The sequence below is a fragment of the Anomaloglossus baeobatrachus genome, chromosome 8, assembly GCF_048569485.1.
Source record: "Anomaloglossus baeobatrachus isolate aAnoBae1 chromosome 8, aAnoBae1.hap1, whole genome shotgun sequence".
Lineage (NCBI taxonomy): Eukaryota > Metazoa > Chordata > Amphibia > Anura > Aromobatidae > Anomaloglossus > Anomaloglossus baeobatrachus.
The window spans coordinates 166,462,209-166,483,685 of record NC_134360.1 but is presented as its reverse complement, the minus strand read 5'-3'; the positions used below and the strand labels follow the sequence as shown (position 1 = coordinate 166,483,685).

Genomic DNA, 21,477 nt, shown 5'->3' with positions numbered 1-21,477 from the left:
GGGCCGCTCATAGTGAGCCCGCTTAGGCTGTCTGGGACTGACGTCTGTGCAGAGCCGTGACTCTGGGATGCGTGTGACATTCCCGGAGCTGTTAGTTGTTCACACTGAGGGGGGCCATGGATCAATGATTCAACAGTGCCCATGTTGTGAGAGACATGTCCGGACTGCTAGGCTTCTAGTATCATAGCCATAGTCTCAGAAAATCTGTCAGTAAATACTGCAGACACCGTCCTCATCCTCTGGCCATTAGCAGAGACTCCGGCTGAGTTGGATTATAATGGGGGTCTATGTAACCTGCCGGCCGTATAGCCGTACATGCTGTACCGGCTGCATAGAAAAATATGTGGTTCTGCACCTTTGTTTTACACAGAGAATATGCTGATAACTCCTCCGCACAATCCAGGAGGGTATATACAACGTGCGACCAAACAGTGCAATGTATATAGTACAAGCATATCTATAAGTGCACTTCTGCACTAGTGGGGTTAGCACCACAGGTGCTGCTTAACGCCTGTTGCAGCGATTGTGTGACTATCAGAATGCCAGGGTCTTCCACACTTGTCTCTGTATCGTACAGAAACTGACACTAATGGCTGCCGGCGTCCTTGTAGAGAAGGAAGCCGTGGGCGTGCCTGAGAAAGTGCGGGAATCCGGTTTCACAGTGCACACAGTGAGAGGGGTGGAGTATGCAAAACATACTCCAGCTCTCAGCGCTGCTGTGCTATGCAGCGTCACGCCCCTACCCTGACTGTCAGGCCTGTGGGCGGTAACAAAGGGAGACTAGGCCCAGAAGCCGGGGACTCGAGTTAATAAGCGCGGCCGGCATATCAGTGGTGGCCGGCGCGGAAGTCCCCGGCGCACCACAAATCCCAGCGGCGCCTTAAATAAAAATGGCAGCGGCGGTTAGCGCAGTAGTCACCCAATACACTAACACACCCAGCAACGCTGTGGTGTGCGATGGCACTAGTGCGGACAGCGCCGCTGTCCCTGGCGCACTAACACACCCAGCAGTGCTGCCGTGTGTCTGCGCGGTCCCCACAGGGACACAGAGTACCTCCATGTAGCAGGGCCATGTCCCTGAAGATACTCCGCTCCATGTCCAGCAGATACCAGGGGCTGTGGATGGAGCACGGTCTCAGTGCCTGGAGACCGATAGAATCCCACTTCACCCAGAGCCCTGTAAAAAGGGATGGGGAAGGAAGCAGCATGTGGGCTCCAGCCTCCGTACCCGCAATGGGTACCTCAACCTTAACAAACACCTCCGACATGAAGTGGGGTGAGAAGGGAGCATGCTGGGAGCCCTGTATGGGCCCTCTTTTCTTCCATCCGACATAGTCAGCAGCTGCTGCTGACTAAACAGTGGAGCTATGCGTGGATGTGTTGCCTCCTTCGCACAAAGCACAAAACTGGTGAGCCAGTGATCCCACTGGGGGTGTATAGCCAGAAGGGGAGGGGCCTTACACTTTTAAGTGTAATACTTTGTGTGGCCTCCGGAGGCAATAGCTATACACCCAATTGTCTGGGTCTCCCAATTAGGAGCGAAAAAGAAAAATGACGTGGAGTTCTCCCTAATCTTCATAACCAGTAAAATGCTCAGCTGCGGGCTGCAACTCGCAGCTGTTCCATGGCTGCTTTTGTAAAATAGAGGGGATCCCAAGAAAAGTTTTTTTAAAAAAATGAAATGCAAAAACAAAACAAAACAAAACAAAAAAACAAAAAACAAACAAACAAACTGCGTAAGGTCCCCAATTTATTCAACACTAGCCAAGCGACAGCAGACAAGTGGGGGCTAATATTAGTGTCGGAAGGGCCATGGTTATTTGGTCCTTCCCAACATAAAAATAGCAGCCCGAAGTTGCCCCAATTTTCTGGTCCTGTAGTCTGCTCTTCCCGCTGCCCTGGTATGGATAACAGATAATTACTGGACATGTGAACTGAACCTAAGATCTATGTTTGCAGTCACTGACTATGAACAATCTGTTGCACATCCAAAGCCTGCTGAAGAGACAAGATTATTCAATATACCTTACCTCCCAGCTCAGACCAATTCACTGGGAGGTAAGGTGTCGAAATTTTGCAAGATATAAATTTAATACAAAATATTATTTCCTCTGCTCCGCAGCTGTGATCTGATCGCAAGATTGGATCACAGATACATGACACTCAGATCACGCTGGCAGCAGAGCCTGAGTCGAGGGTCATTAGTATATTGCCTCGCATGCCATATGCTAATGTGACTCCAGCCTCAAATCAGATAACCCTGAATTACATCTGAAGGAGGCTTCAAAAAAACAAATTTGGGACGAAAATGAGGGGTGTGTCTTAAAATCCGAATATAGCTTACCAGAAGGTGCAGAATTGGTGTGGGGGACTGTCTGTGCAGCTGGCCGTCTGCCTCTCTGTATGGGGAGGCTGCGGTGGCTGTGTGACAGTGCAAGTTGTGCGGCGTGTGTCCCAGATGCTCTGGCTTCAAATGACGGCGCATTTCTTTGAAGCCCGGACTGCCGACAGAGCATTTGGGACACCCGCCGCACCGGCCTGCTCCACACAGCCACCGCAGCTTCTGCTGCAGCACAGAACCCCACCGCTGCCAGCACAAAAACACCACCGCTGCTGACCCCCTCTAGTAAGACAACACTGGAGTATAAAACAAACCCTATTTTTTTTTGTTCACTTTTTTATCTTTAAATATGGGGTGCGTCTTATAAAACAAAAAAATTGGTACAAATTTGACAAACAGTAAATGTAACAATATTGTTGGTCTACTGGGAAAAACAGAAGATTGATTCAACCAAGTGTCCACTAGATGGCGATAGACTTCACAATTTGATCCAAAAGGCACCAAATAATGAATAATTCAAAGAAAAAAAATCTGCATAACACATGCTAGAAAAACCATAACTTTATCTAAGGTGAGAAAAGTCTAACTGCAAATAATGTGGTTCACAATCACTTATTAAGAGATGATATACTGCATGCAATTCATCAGGGTCTTCACATACAGTGATTTGATATACCGTATTTTTCAGATTATAAGACGCACTCCAATTTAAGAGGAAAAAAGGTTTGGGAAGAAAAAAAAAAAAAAATAAGGGGTCCATCTTCTAATCTGGTTGTGTCTTATTGGAGGGGGCAGCAGCAGTGGTTAAGCTGGGTCACAGGAGGCAGGGGCGATGCTGCGGTGGATGTCCCAGAAACTGTCAGCCGAGGCAGCTGTGCTGATGCTGAGGAAACTGTGCTTTGGCTGGGGCTGCGGGCGGTAATGGTTTCAAATAATGGCGCCCGGAGTCGGCGTGTATGCAGATTGAGCTCTCTGTTCAATGACAAGCTGAGATGTCACCTGTGCACGCGGCACCTCCGGTGCTTTTTTCCTTAAGTCCACTGCTGGGAGATCAATGGGCCGGAGGCGGCGCGCGACCATAGATGAAATATGGAACCGAGAGCTCCACCTGTGCACGCACTGACACCGGGCGTCATTATTTGAAGCCCTCACTACCTACAGCCCCAGCCCAGCCGCTGCAGACCGTGCACAGCTGCCGCAGCATTGCCTCTGCCTCCTGCTAGCCCTTTCTACCATCCCCCGGTAAGCTACTTTCGGATAAGAAGCAACCCTCACTTTCCTCCCACATTTTTGGGAGGAAAAGTGCATCTAATAATCCGAAAAATATGGTAAATATGCCAGAGACACAAAAGACAAGAACATTGATGTATAAGAGGAATGATTGAGAACCATGGTAAATGAATTCAATGGTAAGATAAAAAAACACAAAGAAGGAATCCAGACAAAGAGACCTAGGATAGGGACAGATGTGCACACAACCTGGGGTCTGATTCCTCTACCAAGGGCCCTATACAGATGTATACTCCCTCCGGCATTGCTGTTCTTGGCAAGTGGTGTGACATTGTTTTGTCACGTGACTACTGCAGATAATGAGCAGTCATGTGACCATATTCTCGGGGGGAGGGGGGGCACAGCAGTGCTAACATCACGGCAATAGTGCTGGATGGGAGCAACCATTGCTTTCATTTTCTATAGGGTTCAGATTTGATGAAGCAGTAGTGGACAACCCCTTTAAGCTTTGTTTACAAGCCTGGAAACTCATCCAGATTACTTAAATATGCTGGAAAATGTGTGACCTGTAACATAGCAGGTCCTAATGAAACAAAAATCCTGCGCAGTTATGAAGCCTGTATGATACAATTCTTGTATTAGATATTAAGGTCTAATCTAATCTTGGTTACTACATATGAATGACTAACCTGGGCTGTACCACAAGAGCCGATAAGAGGTCCTTTATCTTCAGCTTTTTCCGTGGACGAGACTGTTTTTTGATCCTTGGTCTCCTAGGCAGGAGATCTGCCAGCTCTTTCAGACGAGCAGCCCTAAAGACAAGAAAAAAATATGTTCACGCACAAGGGACACAGCCAAGAAGCCCCAAAGCTCTACGAGGAGAAATCTCCAAAAAAAAAACAAAATCCAAGTCCAAACATGAATACTCAGAGATTTTCAACCAACCTCTCCGTTTCCTCCTCATCTCCACTTTCATATTCCGACTCTTCTCTGCTGGAAACTTCCATATCGTAATCATCATCCAACTCTGGCAGTGGAGGGTTCTCAGGGAGGTCGGGAGGAACTGGGGGGTACGGTGATGGCACAGCCATACGGTCTGCATACTAAATAGGAAACATATTAAAAAGGTACAAAACTAAGCAGAGTGTGTAAAGGGCCGCAGTTCATAAATATGGCATTTTGTGAGGAGGGTAACATCACCTGTTGATCTCATTAGAAACAAGGATCGAGCATGTAAAATGTATGCACTCCCAAACAAGTGACAAGTGATGCCACAGATACACTAATGGCCGACAGTATCGGCACCCTTAAAATTGTTCCATAAATTGAAGTATCTCTCTCAGACAATTATTGCAATTACACGTTTAGTTATACGTTTATTTCCTTTTTCTGTTTTGTAAAAAAAAAAAAAAAAAAAAGGGCCAGACAAGATTGTCAACACCTTTAATTTAACCCCTTAATGATCGGGCGATTTTCTGTTTTTCGCTCCCGTTCTTCCAAGAGCCCCTTTTCTATTTTTCCGTCAATCTTGCCATAAAAAGGGCTTGTTTTTTTCCAGGACGAGTTGTACTTTTAAATGAAACCATATACTGTACTGGAAAACGACAAAAATTTCCAAGTCCGGATTGTTTTGGGGGTAATTTTGTTCACCTTGTTCATTATATGGAAAAACTGGTGTGATGACCCAGGTCGGTGCAAGTTCGTAGACACCAAACATGTATAGGTTTACTTTTATCTAAAGAAGTGAAAAAAAAAATCTGACGTTTGCCCAAAAAAAAAAAAAGTGCTGCACTTTATTTTCTGGAACAACATTAAGGGTGCCAACACTTTCGATCATGACTGTATACGATGGGCGGAGATATAGCTCTCCTTCTGGCAGTAAGCACACACAGCTAATCTGTTTCATGGATAAAATTAGATTTAATGGTGCCAACCCATTTAACCCCTTCACGACCATGGACGGATCTTTCCGTCATGGATCGTGTCCCGGTAAGCCCCGCCCCCTGCCGCGGGCAGGCGGCGTGGATCGGCACACATATGAGCTGTTTTCAACAGCTGACATGTGTGCCTACATGTTCCGAGTGGAATCGCATTCCACCCGGAACATTAACCCCTTAGATCTCGCTGCCAAAGTCTGGCAGCGAGATCTATATGCGCGAGGCCATGTTTTTTACTTACCGCCGCCCCCTCCGGACGTCACGTGAGTGATCACGTGACGTTCGGTGGTTGCCATCGTAGCACAGGGTCATGTGATGACGCCTGCTGCTATGATGTTTCACTTTCATTTTTCCTCGGCACAAAGCAGAGGAAAAGAAGAAAGTGACTATTTCTGCTGTTTGCAGCGGTATAGCTGTGATCAGCAGATAGCGATCAGCGATCGGATTAATGATCGCTATAGCCCCCTAGGGGGACTAGTAAAATAAAATAAGAAAAGTAAAAAAAAAGTTTTAAAAAATAAAAAAAAAAAACAAAAAAAAAACCTAAAAGTTCAAATCACCCCCCTTTCCCCCCATTGAAAATTAAAGGGTTAAAAAATAAATAAATATACACATATTTGGTATCGCCGCGTTCAGAAATGCCCGATCTATCAAAGAAGAGAATTTTGTTTACTTACCGTAAATTCCTTTTCTTCTAGCTCCTATTGGGAGACCCAGACAATTGGGTGTATAGCTACTGCCTCCGGAGGCCACACAAAGTATTACACTTTAAAAAGTGTAAACCCTCCCCTCTGCCTATACACCCCCCGTGCATCACGGGCCCATCAGTTTTGGTGCCAAAGCAGGAAGGAGGAAAACTTATAAATTGGTCGAAGGTAGATTCAATCCGAAGGATGTTCGGAGAACTGAAACCATGAACCAAAAGAACAATTCAACATGAACAACATGTGTACACAAAAGAACAAATAGCCCGAAGGGAACAGGGGCGGGTGCTGGGTCTCCCAATAGGAGCTAGAAGAAAAGGAATTTACGGTAAGTAAACAAAATTCCCTTCTTCTTTGTCGCTCCATTGGGAGACCCAGACAATTGGGACGTCCAAAAGCAGTCCCTGGGTGGGTAAAATAATACCTCGATAAAAAGAGCCGTAAAACGGCCCCCTCTTACAGGTGGGCAACCGCCGCCTGAAGGACTCGCCTACCTAGGCTGGCATCTGCCGAAGCATAGGCATGCACCTGATAGTGTTTCGTGAAGGTGTGCAGACTCGACCAGGTAGCCGCCTGACACACCTGCTGAGCCGTAGCCTGGTGCCGCAATGCCCAGGACGCACCTACGGCTCTGGTAGAATGGGCTTTCAGCCCTGAAGGAATCGAAAGCCCAGAAGAACGATAGGCTTCAAAAATCGGTTCCTTGATCCACCGAGCCAAGGTAGACTTGGAAGCCTGCGACCCCTTACGCAGGCCAGCGACAAGGACAAAGAGCGCATCAGAGCGGCGCAGGGGTGCCGTGCGAGACACGTAGATCCGGAGAGCTCTCACTAGATCTAACAAATGCAAATCCTTTTCACATTGGTGAACTGGATGAGGGCAAAATGAAGGTAAGGAGATATCCTGATTGAGATGAAAAATGGACACCACCTTAGGGAGAAAGTCCGGGACCGGACGCAGAACCACCTTATCCTGGTGAAATACCAGGAAAGGGCCTTTGCATGACAGCGCTGCAAGCTCTGACACTCTACGGAGTGAAGTAACCGCCACTAGAAATGCCACCTTCTGCGAAAGACGTGATAGAGAGACATCCCGCAGCGGCTCAAAAGGTGGTTTTTGAAGAGCCCGTAGAACCATGTTGAGATCCCAGGGTTCCAGCGGACGCTTGTAAGGTGGGACTATGTGGCAAACTCCCTGCAGGAACGTGCGGACCTGCGGAAGCCTGGCTAGACGCTTTTGAAAAAACACGGAAAGCGCCGAGACTTGACCTTTGAGAGAGCCGAGAGACAAACCCTTGTCCAATCCCGATTGAAGGAAGGAAAGAAACCTGGGTAAGGCAAACGGCCAGGGGATAAACCCCCTCTCAGAGCACCAGGCTAAGAAGATCCTCCAAGTTCTGTGATAGATCTTGGCTGACGTTGGCTTCCTGGCCTGTCTCATAGTGGCAATGACATCTTGAGACAACCCTGAGGACGCTAAGAGCCAGGACTCAATGGCCACACAGTCAGGTTGAGGGCCGCAGAATTCAGATGGAAAAATGGCCCTTGAGATAGCAAGTCTGTTCGGTCTGGGAGCGCCCACGGTTGCCCCACCGTGAGATGCCACAGATCCGGGTACCATGACCGCCTCAGCAAATCTGGAGCGACGAGGATGGCGCGGCGGCAGTCGGACCTGATCTTGCGCAACACTCTGGGCAGCATTGCCAGAGGAGGGAATACATAAGGCAGTTGAAACTGCGACCAATCCTGAACTAAGGCGTCCGCCGCCAGAGCTCTGTGGTCCTGAGACCGTGCCATGAATGCCGGGACCTTGTTGTTGTGCCGAGACGCCATGAGATCGACGTCCGGCGTTCCCCAGCGGCAACAGATCTCTTGAAACACGTCCGGGTGGAGACCATTCCCCCGCGTCCATGCCCTGGCGACTGAGGAAGTCTGCTTCCCAGTTTTCTACGCCCGGAATGTGAACCGCGGAGATGGTGGAGGCTGTGGCCTCCGCCCACAGCAGAATCCGCCGGACTTCTTGGAAGGCTTGACGACTGCGAGTGCCGCCCTGGTGGTTGATGTACGCAACCGCCGTGGCGTTGTCCGACTGTATGCGGATCTGCCTGCCCTCGAGCCACCGATGGAACGCCTTGAGGGCTAGATACACTGCCCTTATCTCCAGAACATTGATCTGAAGGGAGGACTCTGTCTGAGTCCAGGTTCCCTGAGCCTTGTGGTGGAGAAAAACCGCTCCCCATCCTGACAGGCTCGCGTCCGTCGTGACAACAGCCCAGGATGGGGGCAGAAAGGATTTTCCTTTCGACAGAGAAGTGGGGAGAAGCCACCACTGAAGAGAGGTCTTGGCTTCCAGAGACAGAGAGACGTTCCTGTCTAAGGACGTCGGCCTCTTGTCCCATTTGCGGAGAATGTCCCATTGGAGTGGACGCAGATGAAATTGCGCAAATGGAACTGCCTCCATTGCTGCCACCATCTTCCCCAGGAAGTGCATGAGGCGCCTCAAGGGGTGCGACTGTGCCTGAAGAAGGGATTGCACCCCTGTCTGCAGCGACCGCTGTTTGTCCAGCGGCAGCTTGACCATCGCTGAGAGAGTATGAAACTCCATTCCGAGGTACGTCAGTGACTGGGTCGGAGACAATTTTGACTTTGGAAAATTGATGATCCACCCGAACCTCTGGAGAGTCTCCAGAGCAACGGTCAGGCTGTGTTGACAAGCCACCCGTGAGGGTGCCTTGACTAGGAGATCGTCTAGGTAAGGGATCACCGAGTGGCCCTGAGAGTGAAGGATCGCTACGACGGATGCCATGACCTTGGTGAAGACCCGTGGGGCTGTCGCCAGGCCGAAAGGCAGTGCCACAAACTGAAGGTGTTCGTCCCCGATGGCGAAACGCAGGAAGCGTTGATGCTCTTGAGCGATCGGCACATGGAGATAGGCATCTTTGATGTCGATTGATGCTAGGAAGTCTCCTTGGGACATCAAAGCGATGACAGATCGGAGGGATTCCATGCGAAACCTCCTGGTTGTCACATGTCTGTTGAGCAATTTTAGGTCCAAAACGGGACGGAATGAGCCGTCCTTTTTTGTCACCACGAACAGATTGGAGTAAAAACCGCGACCGCGTTCCTGAAGGGGGAACGGGGATCACCACTCCTTCTGTTTTCAGAGTGTCCACCGCCTGAAAAAGCGCAATGGTCCGCTCGGGGGGCGGAGATGTTCTGAAAAAACGAGTCGGAGGACGAGAGCTGAACTCTATCCTGTAACCGTGAGACAGAATGTCCCTCACCCATCAGTCTTGGACATGTGGCCACCAGGCGTCGCAAAAGCGGGAGAGCCTGCCACCGACCGAGGATGCGGTTTGAGGCGGCCGAAAGTCATGAGGAGGCCGCCTTGGAGACGGTGCCTCCAGCGGTCTTTGGAGGACGTGACTTAGACCGCCATGCAGAAGAGTTCCTCTGGCTCTTCTGTGGTCTGTTGGACGAGGAGGGTTGGGATCGGGCTGAGGGCCGAAAGGACCGAAACCTCGCTTGAACTTTCCGTTGCTGAGGTCGGTTTGGTTTGGGTTGGGGTAAGGACGAGTCCTTTCCCTTGGATTGCTTAATAATTTCATCCAATCGCTCGCCAAACAGTCGGTCGCCAGAAAAAGGCAAACCGGTCAAGAACTTTTTGGAAGCAGAGTCTGCCTTCCATTCGCGTAGCCACATGGCCCTGCGGACTGCCACAGAATTGGCGGATGCTACCCCTGTACGGCTAGCCGAGTCCAGGACAGCATTCATGGCGTAGGATGCAAATACTGACGCCTGAGAAGTCAAAGATGTTACTTGTGGCGCAGCGGTACGGGTGACCGCATTAATCTCAGACAGGCAAGCTGAGATAGCCTGGAGTGCCCACACTGCTGCAAAGGCTGGGGCAAAAGACGCGCCTATGGCTTCATAGATGGATTTCATTAGGAGCTCTATCTGCCTGTCCGTGGCATCCTTGAGCGATGCACCGTCAGCCACTGCTACTACGGATCTAGCCGCCAGTCTAGAGACTGGAGGATCCACCTTGGGACACTGAGCCCAACCCTTAACCACGTCAGCGGGGAAGGGGTACCGTGTGTCATTAAGGCGTTTAGTAAAGCGCTTGTCCGGGAAAGCCCTGTGCTTCTGGACAGCATCTCTAAAGTTAGAGTGATCGAAGAAAGCACTCCGTGTACGTTTAGGAAACCTAAACTGGTGTTTCTCCTGTTTTGAAGCCGAATCCTCTGTAGGCGGAGTTGGGGGAGACAGATCTAGCACCTGGTTGATGGACGCTATAAGATCATTTACTATGGCGTCCCCTTCAGGTGTATCCAGATTGAGAGCAACGTCAGGATCAGAGTCCTGAGCTGCGACCTCCGCCTCCTCCTCTAGAGAATCCTCAAGCTGAGACCCCGAACTGCGTGAAGAAGTCGGGGAAGATTCTAAGCGAGCCCGCTTGGCTGGTCTGGGACTGCGGTCCGTGCCGGAGTCCTGCACGTAATAACTAGAGGCCACACCAGGAACACGCTTAGTCACAGACCGAGAGGGGCCTGGGAGCGATCCCGCAGTGCCCGGGGCCTGTGTAAGGGCCGGTCTGGACTGCAAAACCTCTAGAAACTTAGCAGACCATTTATCCATAGACTGAGTCATGGAATGAGAAAGCGACTCAGAGAGTTTGTCGGCTAAAACAGCAAACTCTGTCCCTGCCATCTGGACGGGGGGGCCGGTGGATCTACCTGGGCCGAGGGACCCCCTAGTGCCTCAGGCTCCGGCTGAGCGAGTGCCACAGGGGCCGAGCATTGCTCACAGTGAGGGTAGGTGGAACCTGCAGGTAACAGAGCCGCACAAGAGGTACAGGTAGCAAAATAATTCTGTGTCTTGGCCCCCTTGCTCCTTGTGAACGACATGCTGTTGTCTCCCAGGAGCGTGATCACTGAGGGTATATAGCCACAAGTTAACAATACAGCTGAACCGGAAAAGTATACAAATATAATGTATCTATATACAGTTCAGCACCCTAGGGGGACCAGCACCGGCAACCGGTGTGGCTTACCAACCGCTCCAGCGGTGTGTGGCCACCAGATTCCCTGCCTCGGGTCTCCCAGAGCTGCAGCCAGACGTCCTCCACCGGCAGGATGTGTTAAAACATGGCTGTCGGCGTTCACAGGGGAGGAGGGAGCCGTGGGCGGACTTACAAAAGTGCGGGAATCTGGTGCCCCATAGGGATTAGTGAGGGGGGAGGAGGACAGCTATGTGTGCTCCAGCCCTCACTGTCGGCGTCAGCCCGACCGTCCCGCCCTTGCCCCTGACTGGCAGGCCGTGGGCGGGCGTTTAATGTACTAGGCCGCAAAAGCCGGGGACTAAAGTAGAAACCGCGGCCGGCAAGCAGGCATGGTCGGCGCGGTAGTCCCGGACAAAAAACCAACACTGCATGCGCTGCAGCGTCTGAGGCCCAGGTGCTCCATGCACCGTCCCAAAGGGGACACAGAGTACCTGTAGTTGCAGGGCCTTGTCCCTGACGATACTCAGTCTCCTGTCCGGCAGATACCACCCGGGGCTGCGGAGGGAGCCCGGTCCCAGTGCCTGGATGACCGGTTAGGGATCCCACTTCACCCAGAGCCCCTAAGGGATGGGGAAGGAAAGCGGCATGTGGGCTCCAGCCTCTGTACCCGCAATGGGTACCTCAACCTTAACAACACCGCCGACTCAGTGGGGTGAGAAGGGAGCATGCCGGGGGCCCTGTAAAGGGCCCTCTTTTCTTCCATCCGAAATAGTCAGCAGCTGCTGCTGACTAAAATGTGGAGCATTGTGTGCATGTGTGCCTCCTTCAACACAAAGCTAAAAACTGATGGGCCCGTGATACACGGGGGGTGTATAGGCAGAGGGGAGGGGTTACACTTTTTAAAGTGTAATACTTTGTGTGGCCTCCGGAGGCAGTAGCTATACACCCAATTGTCTGGGTCTCTCAATGGAGCGACAAAGAAATATAAAATCAATCAATCTGATTGGTAAACGGCGTAGTGGCAAAAAAATTCCAAACGCCAAAATTACGTTTTTTGGTTGCCGCAAGTTTTACGCAAAATGCAATAACAGGCGATAAAAACGTAGCATCTGCGCAAAAATGCTACCATTAGAAACATCAGCTCGAGACGCAAAAAAATAAGCCGTCACTGAGCCATAGATCCCAAAAAATAAAAACGCTACGTGTTTCGGAAAATGGCGCAAAACGTGCGCCACTTTTATTGGACAAACTTGTGAATTTTTTTAACCCCTTAGATACAAGTAAATCTATACATGTTTGGTGTCTACAAACTCGCACCGACCTCAGGCATCATACCTACACATCAGTTTTAACATATAGTGAACACCGTGAATAAAACATCCCAAAAACTATTGTGCCATTACACTTTTTTTGCAATTTTTCCACACTTGGAATTTTTTTGCTGCTTTCCAGTACACCATATGGTAAAACTTATGGTTTCATTTAAAAGTACAACTTGTCCCGCAAAAAACAAGCCCTCATATGGCAAGATTGACGGAAAAATAAAAAAGTTACGGCTCTCGGAAGAAGGGGAGCAAAAAACAAAAACGCAAAAACGGAAAGTGCCCCGGGGCTGAAGGGGTTAAAGTGATGGTGTATTACTAGAAAACGTCATCAGCTCTTAGTCATTTTGGATCAGCTTGCCTGGAAGCAGATCTATCCTCAGAATAAAGGGTTGTAACACTAATTAAAAGGGAACCTGTCAACAGATTTTCATCCCAAACTAATGGTACCTAAGCAAAGGAGATTCAATGCATATCTTTGTCATAAAAAAGTGACTGCGCAAGATCTCAGGGGATGAGGAAGGTCACTTGGACAACAACAGCAACCTGACAGTGGCCAGAAGCCGTTGTAATGCCAGCCCCACTGCAAATGTAGCTCAGTAGCATATCCAAAATTAGAGAACAATGTATGGTCACTTTCTTTTTCCAGAAATGAAGGGAATTTTGTTTACTTACCGTAAATTCCTTTTCTTCTAGCTCCAATTGGGAGACCCAGACAATTGGGGTGTATAGCTCATGCCTCCGGAGGCCACACAAAGTATTACACTAAAAGTGTAAAGCCCCTCCCCTTCTGCCTATACACCCCCCGTGCATCACGGGCTCCTCAGTTTTGGTGCAAAAGCAAGGAGGAAAAAATTATAAATTGGTTTAAAGTAAATTCAATCCGAAGGAATATCGGAGAACTGAAACCATTCAACATGAACAACATGTGTACACAAAGAACCACAGCCCGAAGGGAACAGGGGCGGGTGCTGGGTCTCCCAATTGGAGCTAGAAGAAAAGGAATTTACGGTAAGTAAACAAAATTCCCTTCTTCTTTGTCGCTCCATTGGGAGACCCAGACAATTGGGACGTCCAAAAGCAGTCCCTGGGTGGGTAAAATAATACCTCGTAATAGAGCCGAAAACGGCTCCGTCCTACAGGTGGGCAACCGCCGCCTGAAGGACTCGCCTACCTAGGCTGGCATCTGCCGAAGCATAGGTATGCACCTGATAGTGTTTCGTGAAAGTGTGCAGGCTCGACCAGGTAGCTGCCTGACACACCTGCTGAGCCGTAGCCTGGTGCCGCAAGGCCCAGGACGCTCCCACGGCCCTGGTAGAATGGGCCTTCAGCCCTGAGGGAACCGGAAGCCCCGAGGAACGATAAGCTTCGAGAATTGGTTCCTTGATCCACCGAGCCAGGGTTCATTTGGAAGCTTGTGACCCTTTACGCTGGCCAGCGACAAGGACAAAGAGTGCATCCGAGCGGCGCAGGGGCGCCGTACGAGAAATGTAGAATCTGAGTGCTCTCACCAGATCTAACAAGTGCAAATCCTTTTCACATTGGTGAACTGGATGAGGACAAAAAGAGGGTAAGGAGATATCCTGATTGAGATGAAAAGGGGATACCACCTTAGGGAAAAATTCCGGAACCGGACGCAGAACCACCTTGTCCTGGTGAAACACCAGGAAAGGGGCTTTGCACGACAATGCTGCTAGCTCAGACACTCTCCGAAGTGAAGTGACTGCTACTAGGAAGACCACCTTCTGCGAAAGGCGTGAGAGAGAAATATCCCTCATTGGCTCGAACGGTGGTTTCTGAAGAGCCATCAGCACCCTGTTCAGATCCCAGGGTTCTAACGGACGCTTGTAAGGAGGGACGATGTGACAAACCCCCTGCAGGAACGTGCGTACCTGTGGAAGTCTGGCTAGGCGCTTCTGAAAAAACACAGAGAGCGCAGAGACTTGTCCCTTAAGGGAGCCGAGCGACAAACCCTTTTCCAATCCGGATTGAAGGAAGGACAGAAAAGTGGGCAAGGTAAATGGCCAGGGAGAAAAACCCTGAGCAGAGCACCACGACAGGAATATCTTCCACGTCCTATGGTAGATCTTGGCGGACGTTGGTTTCCTAGCCTGTCTCATAGTGGCAATGACCTCTTGAGATAATCCTGAAGACGCTAGGATCCAGGACTCAATGGCCACACAGTCAGGTTGAGGGCCGCAGAATTCAGATGGAAAAACGGCCCTTGAGACAGCAAGTCTGGTCGGTCTGGTAGTGCCCACGGTTGGCCGACCGTGAGATGCCACAGATCCGGGTACCACGACCTCCTCGGCCAGTCTGGAGCGACGAGGATGGCGCGGCGGCAGTCGGCCCTGATCTTGCGTAACACTCTGGGCAACAGTGCCAGAGGAGGAAACACATAAGGGAGTTGAAACTGCGACCAATCCTGAACTAATCTGTGATCTTGAGACCGTGCCATGAATGTCGGGACCTTGTTGTTGTGCCGGGACGCCATTAGGTCGACGTCCGGCATGCCCCAGCGGCAACAGATCTCCTGAAACACGTCCGGGTGAAGGAACCATTCCCCTGCGTCCATGCCCTGGCGACTGAGAAAGTCTGCTTCCCAGTTTTCTACGCCCGGGATGTGAACTGCGGATATGGTGGAGGCTGTGGCTTCCACCCACAGCAGAATCCGCCGGACTTCCTGGAAGGCTTGCCGACTGCGTGTCCCGCCTTGGTGGTTGATGTATGCCACCGCTGTGGAGTTGTCCGACTGAATTCGGATCTGTTTGCCTTCCAGCCACGGCTGGAACGCCTTTAGGGCAAGATACACTGCCCTTATCTCCAGAACATTGATCTGAAGGGAGGACTCTGTCTGAGTCCAAGTACCCTGAGCCCTGTGGTGGAGAAAAACCGCTCCCCACCCTGACAGGCTCGCGTCCGTCGTGACCACCGCCCAGGATGGGGGTAGGAAGGATTTCCCCTTCGACAGAGAAGTGGGGAGAAGCCACCACTGAAGGGAAGCCTTGGCTGCCCGAGAAAGGGAGACGTTCCTGTCGAGGAACGTCGACTTCCTGTCCCATTTGCGGAGAATGTCCCATTGAAGTGGGCGCAGGTGAAACTGCGCAAAAGGAACTGCCTCCATTGCTGCTACCATCTTCCCTAGGAAGTGCATGAGGCGCCTCAGGGGGTGTGACTGGCCTTGAAGGAGAGATTGCACCCCTGTCTGTAGTGAACGCTGTTTGTTCAGCGGAAGCTTCACAATCGCTGAGAGAGTATGAAACTCCATGCCAAGATATGTCAGTGATTGGGCCGGTGTCAGATTTGACTTTGGAAAGTTGATGATCCACCCGAAACTCTGGAGAGTCTCCAGAGCAATGTTCAGGCTGTGTTGGCATGCCCCTTGAGAGGGTGCCTTGACAAGTAGATCGTCTAAGTAAGGGATCACCGAGTGTCCCTGAGAGTGTAGGATTGCCACCACTGTTGCCATAACCTTGGTGAAGACCCGTGGGGCTGTCGCCAGGCCAAAAGGCAGTGCCACGAACTGAAGGTGTTCGTCCCTTATGGCGAAATGCAGGAAGCGCTGATGCTCTGGTGCAATCGGTACGTGGAGATAAGCATCTTTGATGTCGATTGATGCTAGGAAATCTCCTTGGGACATTGAGGCGATGACGGAGCGGAGTGATTCCATCCGGAACCGCCTGGTTTTCACATGCTTGTTGAGCAGTTTTAGGTCCAGAACAGGACGGAAGGATCCGTCCTTTTTTGGCACCACGAACAGGTTGGAGTAAAAACCGTGACCCCGTTGCTGAAGAGGAACAGGGATCACCACTTCCTCCGCCTTCAGAGTGCCCACCGCCTGCAGAAGAGCATCGGCTCTTTCGGGGGGCGGAGATGTTCTGAAGAAACGAGTCGGAGGGCGAGAGCTGAACTCTATCCTGTAACCGTGAGATAGAATGTCTCTCACCCATCGGTCTTTTACCTGTGGCAGCCAGGCGTCGCAAAAGCGGGAGAGCCTGCCGCCGACCGAGGATGCGGTTTGAGGAGGCCGAAAGTCATGAGGAGGCCGCTTTGGGAGCGGTTCCTCCGGCGGTCTTTTTAGGACGTGACTTAGACCGCCATGAATCGGAGTTCCTCTGATCTTTCTGAGGCCTTTTGGACGAGGAGAATTGAGACCTGCCCGCGGTCCGAAAGGACCGAAACCTCGATTGTACCTTCCGTGGTTGAGGTCTGTTTGGTCTGGACTGGGGTAAGGATGAGTCCTTCCCCTTGGATTGTTTAATGATTTCATCCAATCGCTCACCAAACAAGCGGTCGCCAGACAATGGCAAACCGGTTAAGAACTTTTTGGAAGCAGAATCTGCCTTCCATTCACGTAGCCACATGGCCCTGCGGACTACCACCGAATTGTCGGATGCTACCGCCGTACGGCTCGCAGAGTCCAGGATAGCATTAATGGCGTAGGACGCAAACGCCGACGCCTGAGTGGTTAAGGACACCACTTGCGGGGCAGATGTACGTGTTACTGCATTAATCTGCGCCTGACAAGCTGAGATAGCTTGGAGTGCCCATACGGCTGCGAATGCTGGAGCAAACGACGCGCCGATAGCTTCATAGATGGATTTCAACCATAGTTCCATCTGTCTGTCAGTGGCATCTTTGAGTGAAGCCCCATCTTCCACTGCAACTATGGATCTAGCCGCCAGTCTGGAGATTGGAGGATCCACCTTAGGACACTGAGTCCAGCCCTTGACAACCTCAGGGGGGAAGGGATAACGTGTATCCTTAAGGCGCTTGGAAAAACGCTTGTCTGGACAGTCTCGGTTTTTCTGGACTGCCTCCCTGAAGTCAGAGTGATCCAGAAACGTATTCAATGTACGCTTGGGAAACCTGAAACGGAATTTCTCCTGAGAAGCTGACTCCTCAATTGTAGGAGCTGGGGGAGAAATATCCAACACCTGATTGATGGTTGCTATAAGGTCATTCACTACGGCGTCACCTTCAGGTGTATCTAGGTTGAGAGCGGCTTCAGGATCAGAATCCTGATCTGTTACCTCCGCTTCATCCTCCAGAGAGTCCTCCTGCTGAGACCCTGAACAGTGTGATGAGGTGGAGGGAATTTCCCAGCGAGCCCGCTTAGGCGGTCTGGGACTGCGGTCCGTGTCAGAGACCTCACCCTGGGACCTATGGGTCATCCCAGGGGCACTTTGCTGTTCCAATTGAGGGGGACCAGGGGTCAAAGATTGAACAGTGCCCGGGGCCTGAGTCACCGGTCTGGACTGTAGGGCTTCTAGTATTTTAGCAGACCATTTATCCATACTCTCAGACAGTTTGTCAGCAAAAGCTGCAAACTCCGTCCCGGTCACCTGGACAGTGATAGCAGGTGGTTCCACCTGGGCCACCTGTAGCAGAGGCTCCGGCTGAGTAAGCGCCACAGGGGCCGAGCATTGCACACAATGAGGGTCAGTGGAACCTGCCGGTAGTATAGCCGCACATGATGTACAGGCTGCAAAGTACGCCTGTGCTTTGGCACCCTTGCTTTTTGCGGACGACATGCTGTTGTCTCCTCTGAGAACAATCCAGGAGGGTATATAGCCAAAAAACAACAGAGCGACCGTACAGTGCAAATGTATAGCCTATAAGCCTATATATATATATATATATACACTTCGGTACTCAGTGGGGCCAGCACCACAGGTGCTGCTTACCGACCGCTCAGAGCGGTTGTGTGATCACCAGATTCCCTGCCTGGGTCTCCCTGTGTTGTCTCTCCTCTCCAGCGTCTGAATCGCTGACAGGAATGGCTGCCGGCGTTCTGTGGGGAGGAGGGGACCGTGGGCGTGCCCAAGAAAAGTGCGGGAATCTAGTGCCCCAGTGTACTGAGTGAGGAGGGAGGAGGATACTAATGTATGCTCCAGCCCTCAGCGCTGACGATCTGTGCAGCGTCCCGCCCTTCCCCTGACTGGCAGGCCTGTGGGCGGGAATATACGACACTAGGCCGCAGAAGCCGGGGACTAAAGTTATAAGCGCGGCCGGCAATAAGCGCGGCCGCGCGGTAGTCCCCGGCGCACTAACACACCCAGCAGTGCTGCAATGTGTATGGCACAAGCGCTCCATGCGTGGTAGTCCCCGGCGCACTAACACACCCAGCAGTGCTGTAATGTGTATGGCACAAGCGCTCCATGCGTGGTCCCCACGGGGACACAGAGTACCTCACAGTAGCAGGGCCTTGTCCCTGACGATACCCGGCTCCTATCCAGCAGATTCCCAGGGGCTGCGGAGGGAGCACGGTCCCTGTGCCTGGAGACCGATTAGGATCCCACTTCATCCAGAGCCCAGTAAGGGATGGGGAAGTAAAACAGCATGTGGCTCCTGCCTGTGTACCCGCAATGGGTACCTCAACCTTAACAGCACCGCCGACACAGTGGGGTGAGAAGGGAGCATGCTGGGGGCCCTGTTATGGGCCCTCTTTTCTTCCATCCGACCTAGTCAGCAGCTGCTGCTGACCAAGCTGTGGAGCTATGCGTGGATGTCAGCCTCCTTCGCACAAAGCATAAAAACAGAGGAGCCCGTCATGCACGGGGGGTGTATAGGCAGAAGGGGAGGGGCTTTACACTTTTAGTGTAATACTTTGTGTGGCCTCCGGAGGCATGAGCTATACACCCCAATTGTCTGGGTCTCCCAATGGAGCGACAAAGAAAATGTAATCTGCGTTGATCAACATTTGAAGGTATTTTTGTAAGGGGTGCACCATGCCACTAGAACAGTGTTTTACAAAACATCCAAAGTTTATCACCATAAACCCTTTACTTTGCCCAAAATGTGATGACCATAATTAGAGAGCAGCAATGACTGTAGCACAGAGAAAGATTATAACTATATTTTCTGAAAGTAACAACAGTCACCAATCAGCAGGAAGTGTACAGGCTATCGCTGTGAATAACTTCAGCACATCTGTAGCCACAGGACATCACTAGTCTCTCACACAGCTCTGGTGGGATTTTAGTCACTCTTCTTTGGTCCACTCTTCTTTCAGTCTCTTCCACAGTTCTTTGACTGCTGTGGGTTTCTTGGCCATAACTTTGTCACCAAAGATTTTCCAGAGGTTTTCTTTTGGGTTTAGGTCAGGACTATGGGCTGGCCATTTCATTGTTTCAACGTTTTCTGTTTCAAGGAACTGCTTTACCCATTTTGCTGTGTGACAGGGCGCATTGTCCTGCATGAAGATTGCTGGCTGATGGAGTGATGAACACAAGTAAGGAACCACGTGTTGTTGAAGAAGGTTCTCATACACACTTGCATTCACTCTGACATGTAGCTGTATGAGAGAGAGGTCCAACTCCTGCTGCAGAAAACATTTCCCAAACCATGACACTTCCTCCACCACCTTTTACTGACTTCTTAACACACTTTGGGCTCAATCTTTCCCCAGTTTCTCGATGAACATAATGATTCCCATCAGACATAAATAAATTAAACTTGCTTTCATCACTAAAATGAACTGCAAAACCACTTCTCTGTCCACACAACATGCTCCTCACCAAGTGTAATTCTAGCCTTTTGATTCATTATGCTAACGAGAGGTTTGTACACTGCAGAGTGGGCTTTTAGTCCAAATGCTCTTAAATGTTGTGACACGGTATTATGAGACAGATCCTTACCCTGTTCTGTGTTGAACTGGCGAGCAATTCCAGCTGCAGTGTTGAAACAACCAGTTGCCAGATTAACACCAATAACTTGCAGGTATCTGAGTGTTCTCTAATTTCGATCAATGTTTGTTTATCTCATTTACATTTTTATTATGTGCTTTGGAATAAATAAAATATGTGCTTAAAATACTACAAGTTTACTCAAGTTTGGATATAAACTACACAATGACCTTAACATTTAGGAAATTGTGTGTTCTCTAATTTTGATCTCTAGTGCAGATACTGCTAGGGATACAGTGCCTTGCAAAAGTATTCGGCCCCCTTGAATTTTTCAACCTGTTCCCACATTTCAGGCTTCAAACATAAAAGATAAAAAAAATTAATTAATGTTATGGTGAAGAATCAATAACAAGTGGACACAATTGTGAAGTTGAACGATATTTATTGCTTATTTTAAACTTTTTTAAAAAATGAATAACTGATAATTGGGGAGTGCAATATTATTCGTCCCCTTTAAGTTAATACTTTGTAGCGCCACCTTTTGCTGCGATTACAGCTGCAAGTCACTTGGGGTATGTATCAGTTTTGCACATCGAGAGACTGAAATTCTCGCCCATTCTTCCTTTGCAAACAGCTGGGGCTAAGTGAGGTTGGGTGGAGAGCGTTTGTGAACAGCAGTTTTCAGCTCTTTCCACAGATTCTCGATTGGATTCAGGTCTGGACTTTGACTTGGCCATTCTAACACCTGGATACGTTTATTTGTGAACCATTCCATTGTGGATTTTGCTTCATGTTTGGGATCATTGTCTTGTTGAAAGACAAATCTCCATCCCAGTCTCAGGTCTTTTGCAGACTCCAACAGGTTTTCTTCAAGAATGGTCCTGTAGTTGGCTCCATCCATCTTCCCATCAATTTTAAACATCTTCCCTGTCCCTGCTGAAGAAAAGCAGGCCTAAACCATGATGGTGCCACCACCATGTTTGACAGTGGGGATGATGTGTTCGGGGAGATGAGCCGTGTTGCTTTTACGCAAACATATCATTTGGCATTGTGCCCCAAAAGTTCGATTTTGGTTTCATCTGACCAGAGCACCTTTTTCCACATGTTTGGTGTGTCTCCCAGGTGGCTTGTGGCAAACTTTAAATTACACTTTTTATGGATATCTATGAGTAATGGCTTTCTCCTTGCTAGTCTTCCATAAAGGCCAGATTTGTGCAGTGTACGACTGATTGTTGTCCTATTGACAGACTCTCCCACCTCAGCTGTAGATTTCTGCGGTTCATCCAGAGTGATCACGGGCCTCTTGGCTGCATC

General features: G+C 50.1%; 1 protein-coding gene across 2 annotated transcripts in view; it reads right to left on the bottom strand.

The window, feature by feature from the left end:
- RNPC3 (RNA binding region (RNP1, RRM) containing 3) overlaps positions 1-21,477 on the bottom strand; it is a 119,879-nt gene that overhangs the window by 59,285 nt on the left and 39,117 nt on the right. For both annotated transcript variants that reach the window (XM_075322199.1, XM_075322200.1), the window contains exons 7-8: positions 4,517-4,674; positions 4,261-4,383 (exon numbers count right to left, since the gene is read on the bottom strand). In XM_075322199.1, coding sequence (XP_075178314.1) covers positions 4,261-4,383; positions 4,517-4,674 — 281 coding nt within the window. The remainder of the gene's footprint in view (positions 1-4,260; positions 4,384-4,516; positions 4,675-21,477) is intronic.